Source organism: Hyperolius riggenbachi, chromosome 1 (assembly GCF_040937935.1).
Source record: "Hyperolius riggenbachi isolate aHypRig1 chromosome 1, aHypRig1.pri, whole genome shotgun sequence".
NCBI classification, from domain to species: domain Eukaryota; kingdom Metazoa; phylum Chordata; class Amphibia; order Anura; family Hyperoliidae; genus Hyperolius; species Hyperolius riggenbachi.
Genome location: NC_090646.1, coordinates 190,190,868 through 190,209,530, shown reverse-complemented (window position 1 = coordinate 190,209,530; position 18,663 = coordinate 190,190,868). Strand labels below are relative to the sequence as shown.

Here is an 18,663-nt window from a genome sequence, read left to right as displayed (position 1 = left end):
ACTGCTTTATTGAAACAGCACAAGTAACTTTTATTTGGTTCATTTTTGTAGGCTAATCACAGCTATTACTGTATATATAATTTATGATGACTATTATCTGAGAAATAGAACATATCATATTTTCTATTCTAATTACAGTTTAAATTCATTAGGAGCTTTTTTTTTTTTACCGACTCCGACTCCAGGTACCCAAAAATTGCTCCGACTCCACAGCCTTGCTAGGAACTGCAACAAAAGCACCCACATACTGCCTTTGGGATTCACTGAGCGCTACTGAGCAGCGCTCCTGATATGCAGACCACTATCTGTAGCCTGTTCAAAGCATTGTAGAAAGGCACTAAAAGGAATATCCTGTTCAGTTGCTTTCTTAGACAATGGGGCGGATCTAGCAAACCAATTACAAGTATTTTGTTTTCCGCATTTACTTCCTATTTAATCACAATTGGAAGAAAGTAGTTATCTGCAAGTGTACTGAGCGTAAATGCATTGCTTACAAAAGATGAATACTTTTGCACTAGTTTTGTAATAATTTCCATTAATGTCATGCTGGTAAAACAGTGCAAGACTGTCGTAGAAATACGTTTTTGACACCACTTTTAAAACTCGTGCAAAGATGCCACATTGGGGAATTGACCGGTCAGCTTGTAGTGTGTGTGTTATTTTATTCCCCACAGGATTGAATTAAAGTTCTCTTTCACAGCTGTTAGTCACAGCTCTTCCTTGTAAAGCCCAGACAGCAGATAGACTGAGATAGGAGAATTACATTCTTTTATAAATGTAGGAGCATCTGGACCGATTCACATCATTCAGTCCACCCTACCCCAAGAAGTCCTCTGACTGCTGCTATTTTAGCACTAATACAAGTCCCCCTCTGCTCTCTGTTAAAGGACAACCAAGGTGACATGTGACATGATGAGATAGACATGTGTATGTACAGTGCCAAACACACAAATAACTAGGCTGTGCTCCTTTTTTCCTTCCTCTGCCGGAAAGAGTTAAAAATCAGGTATGCAAGTGACAGTTTTAGTCTGGGTCAGGACCGGGTCAGACTATAGCATTACCCTCAGTGGAATTGCAGCCATAAAATACTTTGTCAGTAAATGGCTTCTGAGAGCAGAAAGGAAAAAAAAGGGTCAATAGTTTACAGATTTTAGCTCTGGCATAAATCAATGAATGTGTCATTGAGAAGAGGCCATGGAACAGTAAAAACTTAAAAAGTAGATTTAAATATAAAATAAAACTGGGATAACTAAAAGTCATTCTTAGAAGGAGGAGGATAGATACAATGGTTTATCTCATGAGTTAATTATCACCTCGGATGTCCTTTAAAGTGGACCTGAACTCTTGCACACGACAGAAGGAAAACATATAGAAATGTGCCCTGTATGAATTTAGAGAGTTTAGCCTGTCTAATTCCCCCTGGTTTGTGTATTATCACAAGATGTAATCGGATCTTTCCCCTGTGCCACATGACTGCCTATGGCAGAGATGGCATATAAGCCCATTTGAAAGCAATGGATGTTAACAATATGCCTGCTTCCATGAATCAGGAAGTAGAAACAGTACAGATTTCTTTTAAAATTTGTATTAGCTGTAACAAAGAAAAGTTTTTGTTTAAAAGGTTATTATGCTGCATCTTTTAGAGCAGAGAGGACTTCTGAGTTCAAGTCCGCTTCCTTTTAAACAACAATACCAGTTGCCTGGCAGTCCTGCTGATCTTTGGCTGTAGTAGTTGCTGAATCACACACCTGAAACAAGCATGCAGCTAATCCAGTCTGACTTCAGTCAGAGCCCCTGATCTGCATGCTTGTTCAGGTGCCGTGGCTGAAAGTATTAGAGACACAGGATCAGCAGGAGAGTCAGGCAACTGGTATTATTTTAAAAGGAAAAATCCATATCCTCCTCAGTTTAGGTTCCCTTTAAAGCTGCCACAATGCATTTCTACCTCGCTCAGAGGATTGCCTCACAGACTGTCTCACCACTCCTGAGAATCCTACCCACCTCCGGTTTTAGAACAGTTTAGTAGAAAGCTGCACCTTCTTCTGAGACCGTTCTGCATGATTTCTAGAAACTTCTTTAATTCTCTCCTCTACAGATTATAAATCTGCCCCAATGCACCCTGTGAGAGTTTTGGTCTATAGAGAGCAGAACAACTTTTTAGGCAGTGTGTTTATACTACCACAGCCAATAGCAGAAAAGATGCAGGTTACGTTTGCCCATTACCAAATAGGGAACACTTTTTGTTTCATGCTTACTAAATTTACACTGGTTTACACTTTTGGTGTGTGTTTGTGGTGTGATACCCGGCCCCCAGCGCATAGCACAAAACCACAAATATGACCCTGCAGCAGGGTCATATGCATAGCGCCTCCCCCAGTGAAATTCTTCCTGCTGGGCAGGAAGTAAGTCACTGGGATTCCCAGTTTCCTGTCGTTTCGGGGCCTCAGAGAACTGCTTTCTGGGTACTTAAAATACAAATGACAATTTCTACATGGCAAAAGTGTAAGACATACCCCTTCAGGAGCCATTCATTGATTGGTGTGAATGACAGTAATTGAAGGAAAAACCATATTGCCGTTGGGAAGAAAGCGAGTGTAAACACCTGGACGAACAGATGAAGCTTCACATGCATCAATGCACTGGTCAGCTCCTGGAAGAGAACATTGGTGACATCATTAAAACTATGAATATTCCAATAATAAAAATAATATTCATTGTAAACATCCACACTGGTATGCTTAATATACAATTATTTGCTTGGCACCAAAGCCAAAAAAATAGGACTGAAGGCATACACTACCAAAAGACAGACCACTATGTACCATGGTATAGTTAAATATAACACACACAACACTAAAAACATTGGTATTATGCCTAATGTAAACTTAAAATATGTTAGTGGACAGTGGGGGGGGGGGGGGGTGTGGTTTACACAGAAGCAGACGGTTTCGTTTAAACTAAATTGATGAAAATATTGTATAAAGCACAAGGAGCTTAGGAAGCTTACCTAGTAGTACTGCTCCATAGCAAACACCCCCCCCCCCCCCCCCTCCCCTCATGGTAATATCCAGTCTCCCCAGCTACTGCGATGCATGACAAGCTCATTGATGTGGTTAAATTTCCCAGACCGGGCGATACAATCATATTGTATACCGTGGCTGCAAAGGATACTGACAAAACTGCAAGTACCTTTGGCTCTGTGGCACTGGTGGGGCGTTGGCAAAGTATTGAGCAAAGGCTGTTAATACTCATGTACATTTTTTAGTAGTTTTCCAAAACCTCAAGCAAAAAAAAAAAAAAAAATCTTTTCTCACGTTGTCATTATGTGGAGTGGTGTGTAGAATTCTGAGGAAACAAAATAACTTCATCAATCCTGGAATAAGTCGTAATAGAACATATTTTGTCCCTAAGGTTGTACAACGGACATGGGGACATGATCTGTGTATGGAGGAAAAAATATGTTTTTTGGTGTCTATTTAGAAAGGGGTCCTTCAAAGTGAAAGTAGTTAGAATTTAGAATATCTTACCTCAGGAAGTAGGCAAACTGTATATCTGCATTTAATGAGGGCTTAGATGCTTTTCTTGCATTGAAGGGCATCCACACCTATAATTACTAGGTAATTCCTGGGAGGAGTTGATCCAGGGATTTATCTGACTGCCATCTGGAGTCAGGAAATTATTTTTCCCTTTTAAGGCTAATTGGCCCATGCCTTGTAAGGTTTACTGCCTTCCCCTGGATCAACTGGGATATGTACGTGTTCAGGATGGCGTTTGTCTTTTTCTTGTTGAACTTGATGGACTGATGTCTTTTTCAGCCAAACTAACTATTTATAACAAGAATGTGGAAAAAGTGATGCGCTGTGAATCATTTCTGGATGCACTGAGTATGTATATATGTGCCAGATGTAATTCCCCCCCCCCCCCTTCCCCCAGTCAAATGTGTCCCCAGGCGACCATTTTCTGTAGTGTTCAGTATTCCCCAGTATAGGTAGCAATCATGCACCCAGTAAGGGTAACAGATGTGTCCCTCGTCCCCACAGGTGAAAGTGAAGAGGGGAAAGATCAAGGGTCATGACCAGCTGTGAAGAATACCATAGCCAGCAGTCAAAAATAAAATCCAGTGCATTTACTAATTTTATCAGGATCATTCCCAGTGGACTGCAGTGGTGCAACTGTGACCCAACATGAGCTCTTGTGGTCAAACTGGGCACAACAATCAGGAAGCGGCATCTGATTCAGTAGATGGAATAGCATTGTGTGAATCATTCAGGCTGAGACCAACCAGTTAAATAACCAATTCTCAAATGAAACACAGAGTCCCGGTTATCTGGAACTCAACTAATCAGCAGTCTCAACCAACCAGCACAAAATTGCTGGTAGTACACACAGCAGTGAAGGCCAACTTCATAGGTTGGTCGTGGGCTCTTCTGTGGTTTAAGACTGGGCTCCAAGGCTCCCCCATGGCTAATATCTTTCAAAGTACTGTATTTTAACATTTAATACAGTGTTCATGGTATGTATATAGAGTGGGGTATAGTACTGTATTAGCTAGGCCTATTCTTAACCTAACCAGAAAGCACACTTATCCGGCCTCAGCCGATCACCATCAGTGCCGGATAACCAAGACTCTACCGTAATTACATTTCAGCCCGATGCTGTATGGCCTCCCAAGTACAGCAATAATCATCTCTCAAACTGAAACAAGCAGTATTTTCATGTTTCACTATAACAGAACAGACCACAGGAAAGAAGGTGAAAATTAATTTCATGAATACACGCGAGACACTACAGATGGCACAAATAAGGTCTAGATTACACTAAGCTCACTCTGTGTAAGTGGAGGCCCCACCGTGTCTAACAAAATATAGATTTCCTGAGTGCCAGGATATAAAATGCTTTCAGGTTATATTAAAACAAACAACATGGGAAATAGGCTGAGCAATTGCCCGGGAAAATAAAGACATGCATGTATTTTGTGCACAAATATTTAACTTTTCATTTCTCAGACTGGTTCTTGCTTGACATCTATTATACAGTTTTCCATTCAGCATTTTCCCTCTTGGTACATGAATTACATTTGTAGGATTTTGAGGTTTTTGCTGTGCTTTAATAACCATCCTCTGGAGATGTTCAGATAAATAAACGCAATTTGTCTCCAAGCTTCATTTGTAGCTGTGGTATCCTACAGACCCATTAACATTCCCTTGCATGCTGCCCATCTGTAATAAGAAGTTCCTGCCAATTTAATGGCTTGGAATCAAAAAAGGAGAGAGGTATAGAACACAGCTGAAAATTGAATTAAAGAACACAGCAATCAGATTATAAGCCAACTGAGCTATCAGCTAACATCAACATATGGGGTGAGATGAAAGCTACCTGTGCAATGACAATAAATACACCTGTATCCAATATAAACTGCTATTTAAAAAAGAAAAAGATGCCACTGGTGAAAAATAGAGAGCCTGCAATGTAATGCTGGGTACACACTGAGATTTTATGGTCGATTTACTGTCAGATCAATTATTTCCAACATGTTCAATTTGCTTTCCGATCTATTTCCGAGCATTTTCCGATCGATTTCCGTTAATTTTAACAGGGAAATCAATCGGAAAATGCTCGAAAATCGATCGGAAAGCAAATCGAACATGTTGGAAATAATCGATCTGACAGTAAATCGACCATAAAATCTTATAGTGTGTACCCAGCATTAGGCCCTCTTTTGATGGTGCACAGATCGGTGGGTGGTAGGGTTAATCACTCACTCGCTATTCATCAATGTCAAAAACTCCACCCTCTCCTTGGTAAAGAGGCGGAGGCCTTTCCCCCCCCCCTTCCAAATGCCGTGACCACTCCACCCATGTCATCTGGCCTAACTGGTGGCTGCTGAGCTGGAGCGGATCGGGGCAACACAGGTAAGGGTGGCCACAGAGCTTCGGAAAAACTTCAGAAAAATGACAGCGGCTTTGTAAGTGTAGGTGGCAGAGTTTCTGACAACGAATTATTGGCAACCAGGCGAGTGATTAACCATTTGATGACCAGGGGTTTATACATCCCAGATACCAGGCCATTTGTTACATTCAGCACTTCATAACGGTTTATTGCTCGGTCACACGACTAATGCTACGTACACACATGCGACAACGATCGTTCGTTGAGAACGACGAACGAACTTTTAATTGATGAAAGAACGACCTAAGTAAAGTTAGTTTTAAAATGTGTGTAACGATCTGATCCTTAGAACGAACGTTACATCACGTAAAGCAACTATTGCGCTTGCGCATAAAAATGAGAAGTTTCATGGAGAAATAGCGAAATGCGCATGTCAAGCCTAGTACGAACGACTGTTTCCAACGATGTACTACTCTTGCAAACGATCGTGGTTGGTAAAAATCCGCCAAGCTAGATCGTTCGTTTTTAACGATCTAGCTCGTCCGGCGTTAGACTTAATGATCGTTGGTTGCTTTTTTTTTTAAACGATCGTCGTTTGAAACGATCGGGGAACGATCGTTTCAAACGACTATAGTCGCATGTGTGTACGCACCTTTAGCAGCCAAAAGGAATTTTAACCCCTTTTCTCCTCACAAATAAAGCTTTCATTTGGTGGTATTTAATTGCTGTTGCGTTTGTTTTTTGTTTTTAATAAAAAAAAAAAAAAAAAGGGAAGAAGAAGAAGAAATGTTAGTAACCCCCCTCCATCCGCCCCCTAAATTGGCCCTACACTAAAATACATAGATATATGCCTATGGAAGGTATTAGATTGTGAGCCCAACAGAGGGACAGTTAAGTGACAAGGAAATAGTCTGTGCAGCGCTGCGTTAGAGGTCAGCGCTACATAAATACATTTTGCTATGTAAATAAAGATCACAGCCTGCCAGCGCTCATCAGTCGCTGGCAGGCTAATTGTTGTGTCCCGCGTGACGGAGGAACAACAGAGCCACTCTCTGGCCGCCAGTCTGTATTAGGTGGTCGCAGCGTGGTTAAAGCTACTATCCACCGATCTTTGCAGCATTAAGACTCTTACATTGCAGGCTCTCACACAGGCTTATTGTTTCACCAATGGTCCTCTTTAAAGGAACAATTTTTAATCAGAGTATAGCATCAAGTCAATTAAACTTCGGGATACTCATTTGGTCAGTTAAAGAGGCACTATGGTGAAAATTATGCTGCTCTATTATCAGTTGTGTAAGAAGTACAACAAATATTTCTCCATAGAGTTAATAACAGCTGATCACTCCGCATCACGAGATCCCGCCGGCCAATCAGCGCCACTCTGGTAGACCTTCTGCGGATAGAGCCGCCTAACGTGGCTCACTCTAACGTCCTCTCCCACACCACCATGCGTTGCGTTAGGGGCACGCTATGCGAACGTCCCCTCTAACGCAACGTCCTGGTGTGAAAGAGGCCTTAGAGTTGCAGAGCACTGTAATAATTTACCTGCTCCACTGGGTCTGTTCTCGGCAGCGGCACGCTCTATATTTTCATATAGATTTTGGCCCTTTTGAGTTTGACACCTCTGTATGTAAGGCATGCACACAACACATAGGGATCATCCAAACTGCTGAGTACACAATTCACTTTTAGCTTGCTACATCATTTTTTCAAGTCTATGAATTCAGCCCTCAGTAGGTTGGTCATTTTCATTTCCATGAAACAACATTGCGTCCTTTTGTTTCAAACACTTTATCAATATCCATTTAGACACCCAGCACATTTTTATTTTATTTTTTTAAATCGAGATCTGGGGTGTTTTCAAAGCATTGCTTCCATTTTCTTTGAGCAATGTAGGTGTGCTTTTAGAGCAGTCTTTCCCAATGCAGTATGACCTCACTTGTTTTGCAGGTAACCTCACACATGCACATGTGGGGTAGTGCCTGACGTGTGTGGAATACAGGAAGCAAATGACAGTTATAACCCCAGCTGTGCATACGTGAGGTACCCTGCAAAACATGCACGCTTGGTGGGCAGTGAACACAGGTTGGAGGGGGGGGGGGGGGGGGAGGAATACTTGTGCTGAATACCTGAATTCCCATTTGCTGGATCACCTCATCAGGCAGGACTGGCATACTCCTCTCACCACTATCACTGCTAAGTTAAGGAGACAGACATCTGTCCTGATCTATTTACTTCAATAGGGGGTGAGCTATGGCAGAGTCGACTCTGGACAAGACAAACAACATTTATATTGCGCTTTTCTCCTGGCGGACTCAAAGCGCCAGAGCTGCAGCCAGTAGGACGCACTCTATAGGCAGTAGCAGTGTTAGGGAGACTTGCCTAAGGTCTCCTACTGAATAGATGCTGGCTTACTGAACAGGCAGAGCCGAGATTCGAACCCTGGTCTCCTGTGTCAGAGGCAGAGCCCTTAACCATTACACCTTCCAGCCACATGAAGGCATCTATGCTGCTACAACTTATGAGCAAAACAAATCTTATTCACTTCTGACAGGACATAACTTTTTACTCAAAACTGCTCATAATTAAAGATATCCATAAAGGCAAAACATCACTTTACCAACAAATCTTTACGTTACCAGCTGTGTACATCAGCCCACAACAAGCAAGCAGATGCAAGATTTTTCATTCCAACCACACATGAACAAAATCAGACTGCATCTGCTGCGTCTCCTACTGTAGCCAGCCTTTGCCATTTCATCACAGTATTTATGCTGCACAAGCGTGTTTACAAGCACTTTCCTGAGTGAATGCTATCTTTACATCTAATCTTACTAACAATCTAACTTTCCCATAACAAGTACATGGCCATGTTAATCATTAGCCTAATATTAGGGTTTTGAAGTGAAGGATTAGGGGAGGAACACACTAGGCAGAAACGAAAGCATTGCAGAAAAAGCTAATGTTAGCGCACATGATGCAAGTCAATGGGCCGCATAAAAAAAAAAAAAAAAAATGCATGTTTGCGTTCTGCAACGTGTGTTTTTTAAATTGCAGGACTTGATGCATATTTTTCCAAGGTGCATCTAAAACAAACATTCTGAAGGTCAATGGTGACGTAGAGGTATTGCGCTTTAGTGCATTTCTATGCACACACAAAAAAATAAAAAAAATATATAATTATATTTTAATTTTTTATGCTAAACAAGTTTGATGATGTATTTCTGCTTCCTGTTTACTTCCTAGTGACTAGCATAAAACGCAAACAAACAACAACCCGCAAATGCACGCAAACCGCAGCACATAGAACACATATGCAGCAACAACAAAAAAACAAACAAAAAAAAAAAACCTGCTGCCTTTCATGCACTGCCTAGTGTATTCCCACGCTTAACCAGAGAGAAGTCAAAAACTGGAAGAAAAAAATAAATTCAAAGGGTGCCCATACATTAGAGGATCAACCTTCCATCCAATCATTTTATCGAATTGCAGGACATACGGCAGCCTCCGCCCTCACTCTGAAAACGATTGGAAGTCACTGTGCAGTGTGTGGGCTGACAATAAATCCCTCTATGATCAGATTAGATCAGAGAGGGATCGATCTAATGCTCGATCTGGTTGCAGATTGACTAATGTATTGGCAGTTAGTGTTTCAGGTGTGAATGCTTATAGGTCTAATGCTGGGCATACACGGTAAGTTTCTTGCTTATCAATCGAGCCGCTGATGGCTCAATTGATAATATCCAACAGGTCCGATGACCCGCCGGATAAATTCCCTGCTCGATCCCCGCGGGCGGACAATAGCGGGGAATCGAGCGGAAGATAAGGAGCGCCTGCGGGGACGAGCGGGGATGCGCCGGGATCGAGCCAGTGGCTCGATCCGCCGCATAATTGCATCCGTGTATGCCCAGCATAATGCTGGGCATACACGGTGCAATTGTGCGTCGGTATCGAGCCGCTGGCTCGATGCCGGCGCATCCCTGCTCGTCCGCGTGGATAGATTCCCGCTCGTCCCCGCGGGCACTTCCTTATCTCCGCTTCATTTCTTCCATTGTCCTCCTGCAGGGATTAAGTGCGGTATTGATCCGGCGCGGTGATCGGACACGTCTGATATTATCAATCGAGCCATCATCGGCTCGATTGATAATAAAAACGTGTATGCCCAGCATAAGGCTGTATTCACAGTGGGACGTTAAGTTTTAATGCAACATTAAAGTCGCAAAGTGCCTGCGTTAAGAGGTAACGCACTGCAAGCAGTGAGTTACCACAACGCAACAATTTTTTTAACGCGACTTTAACGTCGCACTGTGAACAGCCCATAGGATTAGCATTGCAGTGCTGTAAGCTGCGTTATAAGACTTTATAACGTGCGACCATAACGTCCCACTGTGAATGCGACCTAATACAGTCTTCTAAAGACATATGGCTAATTACTAATGTGATATAAGTCAATGGCATACAAATATTTCATTATAACATACCTCTGTTTTTAATGACAGTCCACTGTTAAAGAATATTGCAGACACCGCAATATAGGTTATGGAAATTTCTGGCTTCAATGGTCCTGGAATAGCAAGCAAACAATATACAAACACACATTAGTTTATCAAAGAGATAATTTAGGCAAAATCATTAACAGAATTTAAAAAAGGAGCAAGCAATTGTGTTACAACTAATGATAAAGTAATCAAGGATAACTGTTGGTGATCAGAGAGTCAGGAGGATCATGTGACTGTTGCGTGGAATCAGGAAGGATTCTATCCCGCAGGCTGAGGAGTACTATTGGCTACATCTTCCCTGGTTTCTTAGTTTTGCTTTTCTGGAGCTGTAGAGCGATGTTAAACCTGTCGGGCACAAGTCTTTATTGCAGCCTAAAACAATGAGTTTTGAATCAAATGGTAAATGCATTCTTTTGAATAGCAGGACATTTGCTACAATGCCAGTATGATCTAATTGAAGGTACCCCAATTGTGTCAGTTTGAGAATGACATGACAAATAAACAACTGGCATGTTTCTTGAAGCTATATCTTTAACAGCAACAACAAAAACTGACTTTATATTTGGAAGAAGCAAACAAAGGTGGCGCTACACATTTAGAATAAGTAAAGGATCAATGCTTCGCCAACATCTATCACGTCCTTGGTCTAGCACAATGTACCGCTAAATATAAGGGCTCTTTTTCATTCATGCACCGTGTGCAATGCAGGTGGCTCCCACAACACATGGCACCACAATGTTATGTGATTCTCCCAGATGCAGTCATCCTATTCATTTATAATGTATGGAATTGCACTGCAAAAAAAAAAAAAAAAGGGCATGCAACCATACGTTGCGATTCAGTGTTTATGTAAACATCAGACAACGCAGTCTATGCACTTCTGATGTCCCTGCAGGGCACATTACTGTGCGTCACTGAAACCACGATCAGCAACACACACGTGGAAATGAGGCATTAGGCTAAATTCCAGCAGCAACCTCATTTTCTATTGATCGCACAATGACCACCACTAGTTTGATGTAGCACAAAGCTATGTCTCTTTCAAGTACAGCTCTCACCTGCAGCCTCTTATACACCGGCAGCACTCAGTTGCAAAAAAAAAAAAAAAAAAAAAAAAAGGACGGCCGGTTTGTGCTGTTAAAGCGGACCCAAACCAACCATGTTTTTTTAATTAAAAATATTTAGTTGCACCACTCTGACGCATACAAAGATAAATAAACACTCCTTCAAACCTATGAGCATTTCAGTGCATGCTTGTCAGCCTTCTCTTTTTATAACTAGGGTTATACAGCCATTAGCAATTCCTCCTTTGCCAGACACCACCTACTCCACCAGTTTGCCGGATTTTGTCCTGCCAATTTGAAAGGAAGGGAGGGATTCCTCCAATAAATGTAAAATATTTTATATTTGTTATCATGCAGCTGAAAAAAAGGCTGCGATTTATTATAATTTAGAAAATAGATTTAAATTCTGAAATCTTGTATTTTTAATTTTAATGAGGGTAGGGCTTCCACCGCACTTCAGTCTGCTTTCAGTGCCGTGGGGAGACCGTGGCACAGGTCCGAATATAAATTAGTCGGGCCATAAGACGCACTGACTTTTTTTACCCCACTTTTGGGGATGAAAATGTTTCTCTTATGGTCCAAAAAAATATGGTAAGTGAAAGAGCAGTCTCATTTCACCTCAGGTTAGTGGTTAAAATGGATGTCCAGAGTTTACAAGTATCGCATTGCATTTGCAGTTTGTAGTGGAAACTGGGCTTAAGCTTGCGTACCTATGAAACGACCACTGGGAGACTTGGGCGCAGGATACAGCCAATATACGGCTCAACCCTGCTCCTGCACAAGTCCCAGCGGTGTTAATTACTATTCCCTCTCCAGGTCAACGTGGATGGTGGGGAATGATGTAATTCGGCTGCCAGCTATTGCTGGTAGCCGAAATAGTGTTTTAAAAGTAACTTAAGCTCTGTCTTCTGACGCTGATGAAGTTACTCAGTGTGCTCCGGTATCACAGCCTATGGTGGCACCCAAATCTCCTGCGCTGTTTTAACAGTGCTCGTTGAGAGAGACGGGAACAGCATCAGATGAGGTGATAGGAAGGGGAGAGCAAATGGAGCTCAGTAAGGCTTGAGCAAGTAATTCTCACTTTAATCATAGTAAAAGCGAAAGTAGAAGGACATCTACAGTAACAGCTTTTCAAAAGTGAAAACAGTAACTGCCCCAAGTAAAATTTTTGCAGCCGATGGCCCATCCTGGAGGTGGCAGGCATATGGCTGCTTACCAATCGCACTGTAATTATATTGTGTGATATATTATTAGTGTATTTATATTGCACTGACATCTTCCACAGAGTTTTTAGGCGTTCACATTGCGTTCAACTCGCGTGTCCGTCCGTGATGGGCTTTTTTTCCCCAAGCGTTTTCCGGCGCGTTTAGTTTGAAACCCTGCTGCTTTCGAAAGGGTGGCTACAATTGTGCAGTTTCCCTTAGTAACGCATAATTCAATTTGCAAGTAGTGTTCCTATTCAGGGTTCAGCCTTATTTGAACCAACACAGAGTGTGTCCTGGTACAGTATTGAGCCCACAATCTTGGCTACAGGCAAAAGAATCATTGACTGAATTTCCACACAAACAGCTTTTATCTATAAATTCACAAGAAAGGGTGCTATTCTGTTTCATAAGGAGGAAGTCAAATATAATCAACGCCACCATTTGTGAGATGTAGGAAAAAGGTAGATGCAGTTATTTTCTGAGAGAGGCAGAGGTGAATGGGAAGCCCTGCATACGATCAACCCAAGATTAGGAAATGGAAGCATTCTCACATTGCTTTTAGATTTGTATCCTCACCAGATACAATGTACTTCTACCGAAGACAATGTAAAGCCTCTTTCACACGAGAGGCTGAAAGCGGTAAATTCACTGCCCATCAGCTGTTCCCATGCATCAGCCAGGCACTTGCTGCCATCTGAGTGTGACCGCCAGATTACCCCAGCGTGAAACAAACACTGTCACGCTGCCATTTGGTTGCATAAATTGCAGCTGAAAGAAGCTTGTGGTCAGCTGGTGGGATGCACAAGAGCGCAATTTGGCCATGCATCTGAAAGAGGCCTAAGGCTCCATTTCCACTCAGGCTGATTCGCTATTTTCCTGCACAAAAGTTTCTAATGAAGCGGAGTGACAGTTTTTTTTTGAAAGCAATAGGCTGCTTCCAATTCACCAGGCTGATCATTGGTTGAAGTCCGCTGTACACACACTAGGTTTGTGGCCAAGTTGTGCGATTTGCCTTAGGTTAATAAAATTGTTAAGATTAAAAATTGAATTCTTTGGAAACCTGGAGTGCATGGTCCATTGGGTGCACACATTCGGCATTGTTCTAAAACTGACACAGACCTTGGGAGCGCATGCAGTGACACAGTAAGTCAACAGCAGAAGGCACATTTCCCAGAAATAGAAAGAAGTTTCCCTTCAGACAGCATCTGTAGTACAGAGTACATTTAAAGCCAAAATTATTAGTCCCCTTTATGAAATAAGACAACACTCTTGATTTCTCTATGAAAAAAGGATCATTAACTAACAACAAGTGTGTATGCGGGAAACACAAGCACTATAAAAAAAATAAATAAAAAAAAAAAAAAAAAACGAGTTTAACCACTTGATGACCGGGCTAATTCTTTGTGATCTGTGTTGCTTGGGCTCTCCAGCCCACAGCACAGATCAGCAGGCAGCCAGGGCGACCAGACTCCCCCCCCCTTTTTTTCCACACTAGGGGGGGGGGGGGATGTCCTGCTGGGGGAGGTCTGATTGCCGCCGGCAATTTTCGTTTAGCGCGGGGGGGGGGGGGGGGGAACGACACTCCGTAGCGATATTCCCTCTTGCTCTTTTTTCCCTCCCTCCCCTTCTCCAGATAGGCGGTACAGGACAGCGATCAGTCCTGTACCGCCTCTGATAGGCTTCAGCCTATCAGATGCCGGCGATCCCCAGCCAGAGGCCGGGGATCGCCGATCTCCTTTACAGAAGCGCCGTATGATGTAAACACAGGGGATTTCTTCCCTGCGTGTTTACATTTAGCCTGCGAGCCGCGATCGGAGGCTCGCAGGCTGTTCACAGAGACATCCTCCGTGAACTGACATTTCCATGTAAAACCACTTACGACCTGCCGCCGCCTATTGGCGTTAGGCGGTCGTTAAGGGATTAGGATATTTTATTGATATACCAAGTTGGAACAAGAAAGGGCAAACATGAGACATCCATAATAGCAATAGGGTAGGCTTTCTGAGCCACAACTGACAACTCTCTCTAAGGGCTCTTTCACACTAAGACGTTGCATTTGATGAGACGTTAAGATCGCATAACCTGCCCCTAACGCAGCGCATGTAGGTTATAAAATTGGACGTTATTTTGTACTATGTTAGGTGTCTCTTGGTGCGCCGTTTTTACTGCATACTGATGGAATGAAAACGGCGCATGCGGTACATTTTTTTTTAAAAACATTACTGAGCATGTGCAACAACGCAGCAAATGTATTGCTAAACGCACAGCATGCAGCACTTTCTAAATATTGCTACACATTACAACGCAACGTGTGCACTGTAAATGTTGCACAGACTTTGCATTGCTGTGCGTTAGTCTGCGTTGGAACATTTTCTAACGTGCGACTTTAACGTCGCACTGTGAAAGAGGACTAAGGGCTGAAACCCACTAGAGCACAGTTCCCCAACCCTGTCCTCCCAACAATACAGGTTTTGCAGGAAACCACAAACATGCACAGGCGGGGTAATTAGTGTCTCAGTAGAGCTGATTAACTACCTTTGTGGATTTCCAGAAAACATGCACTGCTGGTGGGCCTTGAGAACACTGCACTAGATAGGGATTGCTTTCAATCGCTAGCAATTTCCCTAAACGCTCTGCTAATGTAAATGGATGGAACAGATTCCACTAGAGCGAATGGGTAAATCGCAGGACACGCTGCATTTTGGAAGGGTTTCACTATCTATCTATCTATCTATATATATAAATTTGCTCCCAAAAATTGCTAGAGATTGCAATAGCCCTTTGTGCTTTGTAGTGGATCCAAGGCCTTAGAGTAGTTCCTTACTAGTTTGGCACTGGGTTCTGAGCGGGCCACTCTAGGATCTTGGTATTCTTGAGGAACCGTTGAACTTATGTCAATGTGGTCATGGTCTAGTTGGAAGACCCAGCAACAACCGAAGCCTAGACTATGAGCAGATTTCTGCATATTCTCACTCAAAATGTCAACAATTTTAGTTTTTCATGATGCCATGCAGCCGAACAAGACTGCCTATGCCTGAGGCTGCAAACAGCCCCCAGCAGGATGCTCCCACCACCATGTTTAAACGTGGGAACGGTTTTCCTAGGCACAGTGAACATAGCCTCACATGGGGCTAATATTTTTTTACCACCCCATATTTACTATATTTGATTTAGAGCAAGCCTAAAAAATGTATTTTATATTACAAAATGTACCAAATGATACCAAACAGCACTTGTGATTGTTTAATTATAACAAGTTTCATCAATGCTGCAAACCAAATGCCAGAGAAGAAACAGAATTTCCCAATCTTTTGACATACGTTTTCCAGCTTTTCATAAACAAGTGACAGGCTGTGAATAATGGACACATTCTCCAAAGTAGGATTCTGAAGCATGCCAATTACAAACTACTACGCCGTGTATTCTGTTTGGAGCACAATTGCCAGAAAAGACCACATTGCTGCAGGAGTAAGCTGCACAGGTCAGCTTATTACTATTTGTGACTTGCAAATGACACTATCTGCCAGTGTCTACTGGAAGCAGGGCCTGTGTTTTATGCACATGTAAAAAAGCAGAGTTAGTACCTGCTAACGATGTTTTCAACAATCCTTCAGGGCAAGGTGAGACGTCGCCCCTCCCAGACGCAGGAACAGACAGCACTTCCCCTATAAAAGAATCAAATGGTTAGTCCACCCTCAGTGCGTTTAGACAAGTACCCGACAGGTGAACAATCCACTAACCCACAATCAGTGCCACTATCTGACAAGACAACAACACCCGGGTGGGATCGTTGCCCTGAAGGATTGTTGAAAACATCGTTAGCAGGTACTAACTCTGCTTTTTCCCCACAATCCTTCAGGGCAAGGTGAGACGATAAACAAGTAATATAACCTTAGGGTGGGACCACTGCTTGAAGAATTTTTCTCCCAAACGCTTGGTCATGAGCAGATAATGCGTCAATCCGGTAGTGGCGAATGAACGTAGAAAACGTTGACCATGTCGCCGCCTTGCAAATCTGTTCAGGAGATGCCCCTGCTCTATTTGCCCATGAAGCCGCCATGGCCCTAGTCGAATGTGCCTTAAAGGAAGCTGGCGGATCAACATTCATAACCTTATAAGCCTCAATAATTGCTAATTTAATCCAATTAGCTATAGTCGATTTAGAAGCTGCCTGGCCTGAATTTTTACCTGTATGTAAAATGAATAATGCATCTGACTTTCTGATATCCGCCGTTCTGGCCAGATATTCTAATACACATCTTCTAACATCTAAGTAATGGAAACTCTGTTCTTTCTCATTCCTCGGATTCACACAAAAGGTTGGTAACACAATATCCTGGGACCTGTGAAATTTTGACATCACCTTAGGACAAAATTTTGGATCTGTCTGAAGTACCAACCTGTCCTGAAAATCTTGAAAGTAAGGACTTTTAATTGACAGGGACTGAATCTCACTAACTCGCCTCGCCGTAGTAATTGCTATTAAGAAAACTACCTTATAAGTAAGAACTTTAAGCGTACAATCTCTTAGTGGTTCAAAAGGAGCCTTGACTAGACCCTGCAGAACCACAGACAGATCCCAAGGAGACACGTATGGTTTGAAAACGGGAAGTTTTCTTGCAACTGCTTTCATAAATCTTACAATTAAAGGAGAGGTAGAAATAGGCACACCAGAGAACGCAGTAAGCGCTGCCATTTGTACTCTCAGAGTACTGACCGACACGTTCTTTTCCCAACCTTCCTGGAGAAAATCCAGAATTGCTGGGATAGACATGCTATCAAACTTAGACTTTTTCAGCCAGACATGAAAAACTTTCCAATACTTTAAATAAATTTTCCTTGTTACCTCCTTGCGGCTTCCAATCAATGTTGAGGCTGCTTTATCTGACACCCCCATGCTCTTTAACAAAGTCAGTTCAGGATCCATACCGCCAGATTCAGTCGATCTGGATGTGGATGCCACAGATCTCCTTGGACCAACAAATCTGGTCTGAGGGGCAGTAACCACGGTTGTTCCACCGTGAACCTTTTCATTACCGCAAACCAAGATCTTCTTGGCCAAACAGGAGCTATCAGAATCATTTTCCTTCGGTCCTTCCTCCATTTCTCCAGCACTGCCGGGATCATGTTCAGGGGAGGAAAAACATAAATCAACGGAAAGTCCCACTGGTAATTGAACGCATTTATCCCTAATGCATTGTCTGTTGGATTCAACGAGAAATAACTTTGTATCTGCGCATTCTCTTGAGATGCTAGCAGGTCTACTGACGGAACACCCCATCTTTCCGTGATCAGCAGAAAGACTTGTTTGTTCAGTGACCATTCTGAGGCTAGAATTTTGTTTCTGCTCAATTTGTCCGCATCTAAATTCAAAGTGCCCCTGAGATGAACCGCTCTCAAGGACAACACATTCTCTTCTGCCCAGAATAAAATCTCTGCCGCAGCTTCCTGTAATAACCGGGACCTCGTGCCTCCCTGTTTGTTTATGAATGCTACTGTCGTAACATTGTCTGACTGCACTAATACGTGTGTCTTGAATATTATCTCTTTTGCCTGAGTCAGTGCCAAACCCACAGCTTTCAATTCTCTCAAATTCGAAGAGCTCTGGGACTCCTGTCTTGACCATCTGCCCTGAAATGCTGCATGGTCCACATGAGCAACCCATCCCCACGAACTTGCGTCCGTGGTTAGAATCTTCTCTGTTGGATATTTCCACAGATTGCCTTTCAGTAGATTGGAGTCCTCCAACCACCACTGCAGCGATGACTTCACTAGTGTTGGAATGGACACCCTGAAGTCCAGACTCCGAGGTTGTCCATCCCAATTTTCCAACAGGAAATTTTGAAGCTTCCTGAGATGCGACAATGCCCACGGTACAGCCACCATTGTTGATGACATTATTCCCAACACCTGTGAAATCATTCTTAATGAAGGTCGCCATTCTTTTTGAAGGGTCAGAATTGCATTTTTTAATTTTTCCCCTTTTTCCTTTGGAAGATAGAACTT

At 42.7% G+C, this 18,663-nt stretch overlaps 1 protein-coding gene across 2 annotated transcripts in view; it reads right to left on the bottom strand.

Moving 5' to 3' along the window:
* SLC10A7 (solute carrier family 10 member 7) overlaps nt 1–18,663 on the bottom strand; it is a 230,139-nt gene that overhangs the window by 185,579 nt on the left and 25,897 nt on the right. For both annotated transcript variants that reach the window (XM_068269740.1, XM_068269731.1), the window contains exons 2-3: nt 10,371–10,453; nt 2,514–2,650 (exon numbers count right to left, since the gene is read on the bottom strand). In XM_068269740.1, coding sequence (XP_068125841.1) covers nt 2,514–2,650; nt 10,371–10,453 — 220 coding nt within the window. The remainder of the gene's footprint in view (nt 1–2,513; nt 2,651–10,370; nt 10,454–18,663) is intronic.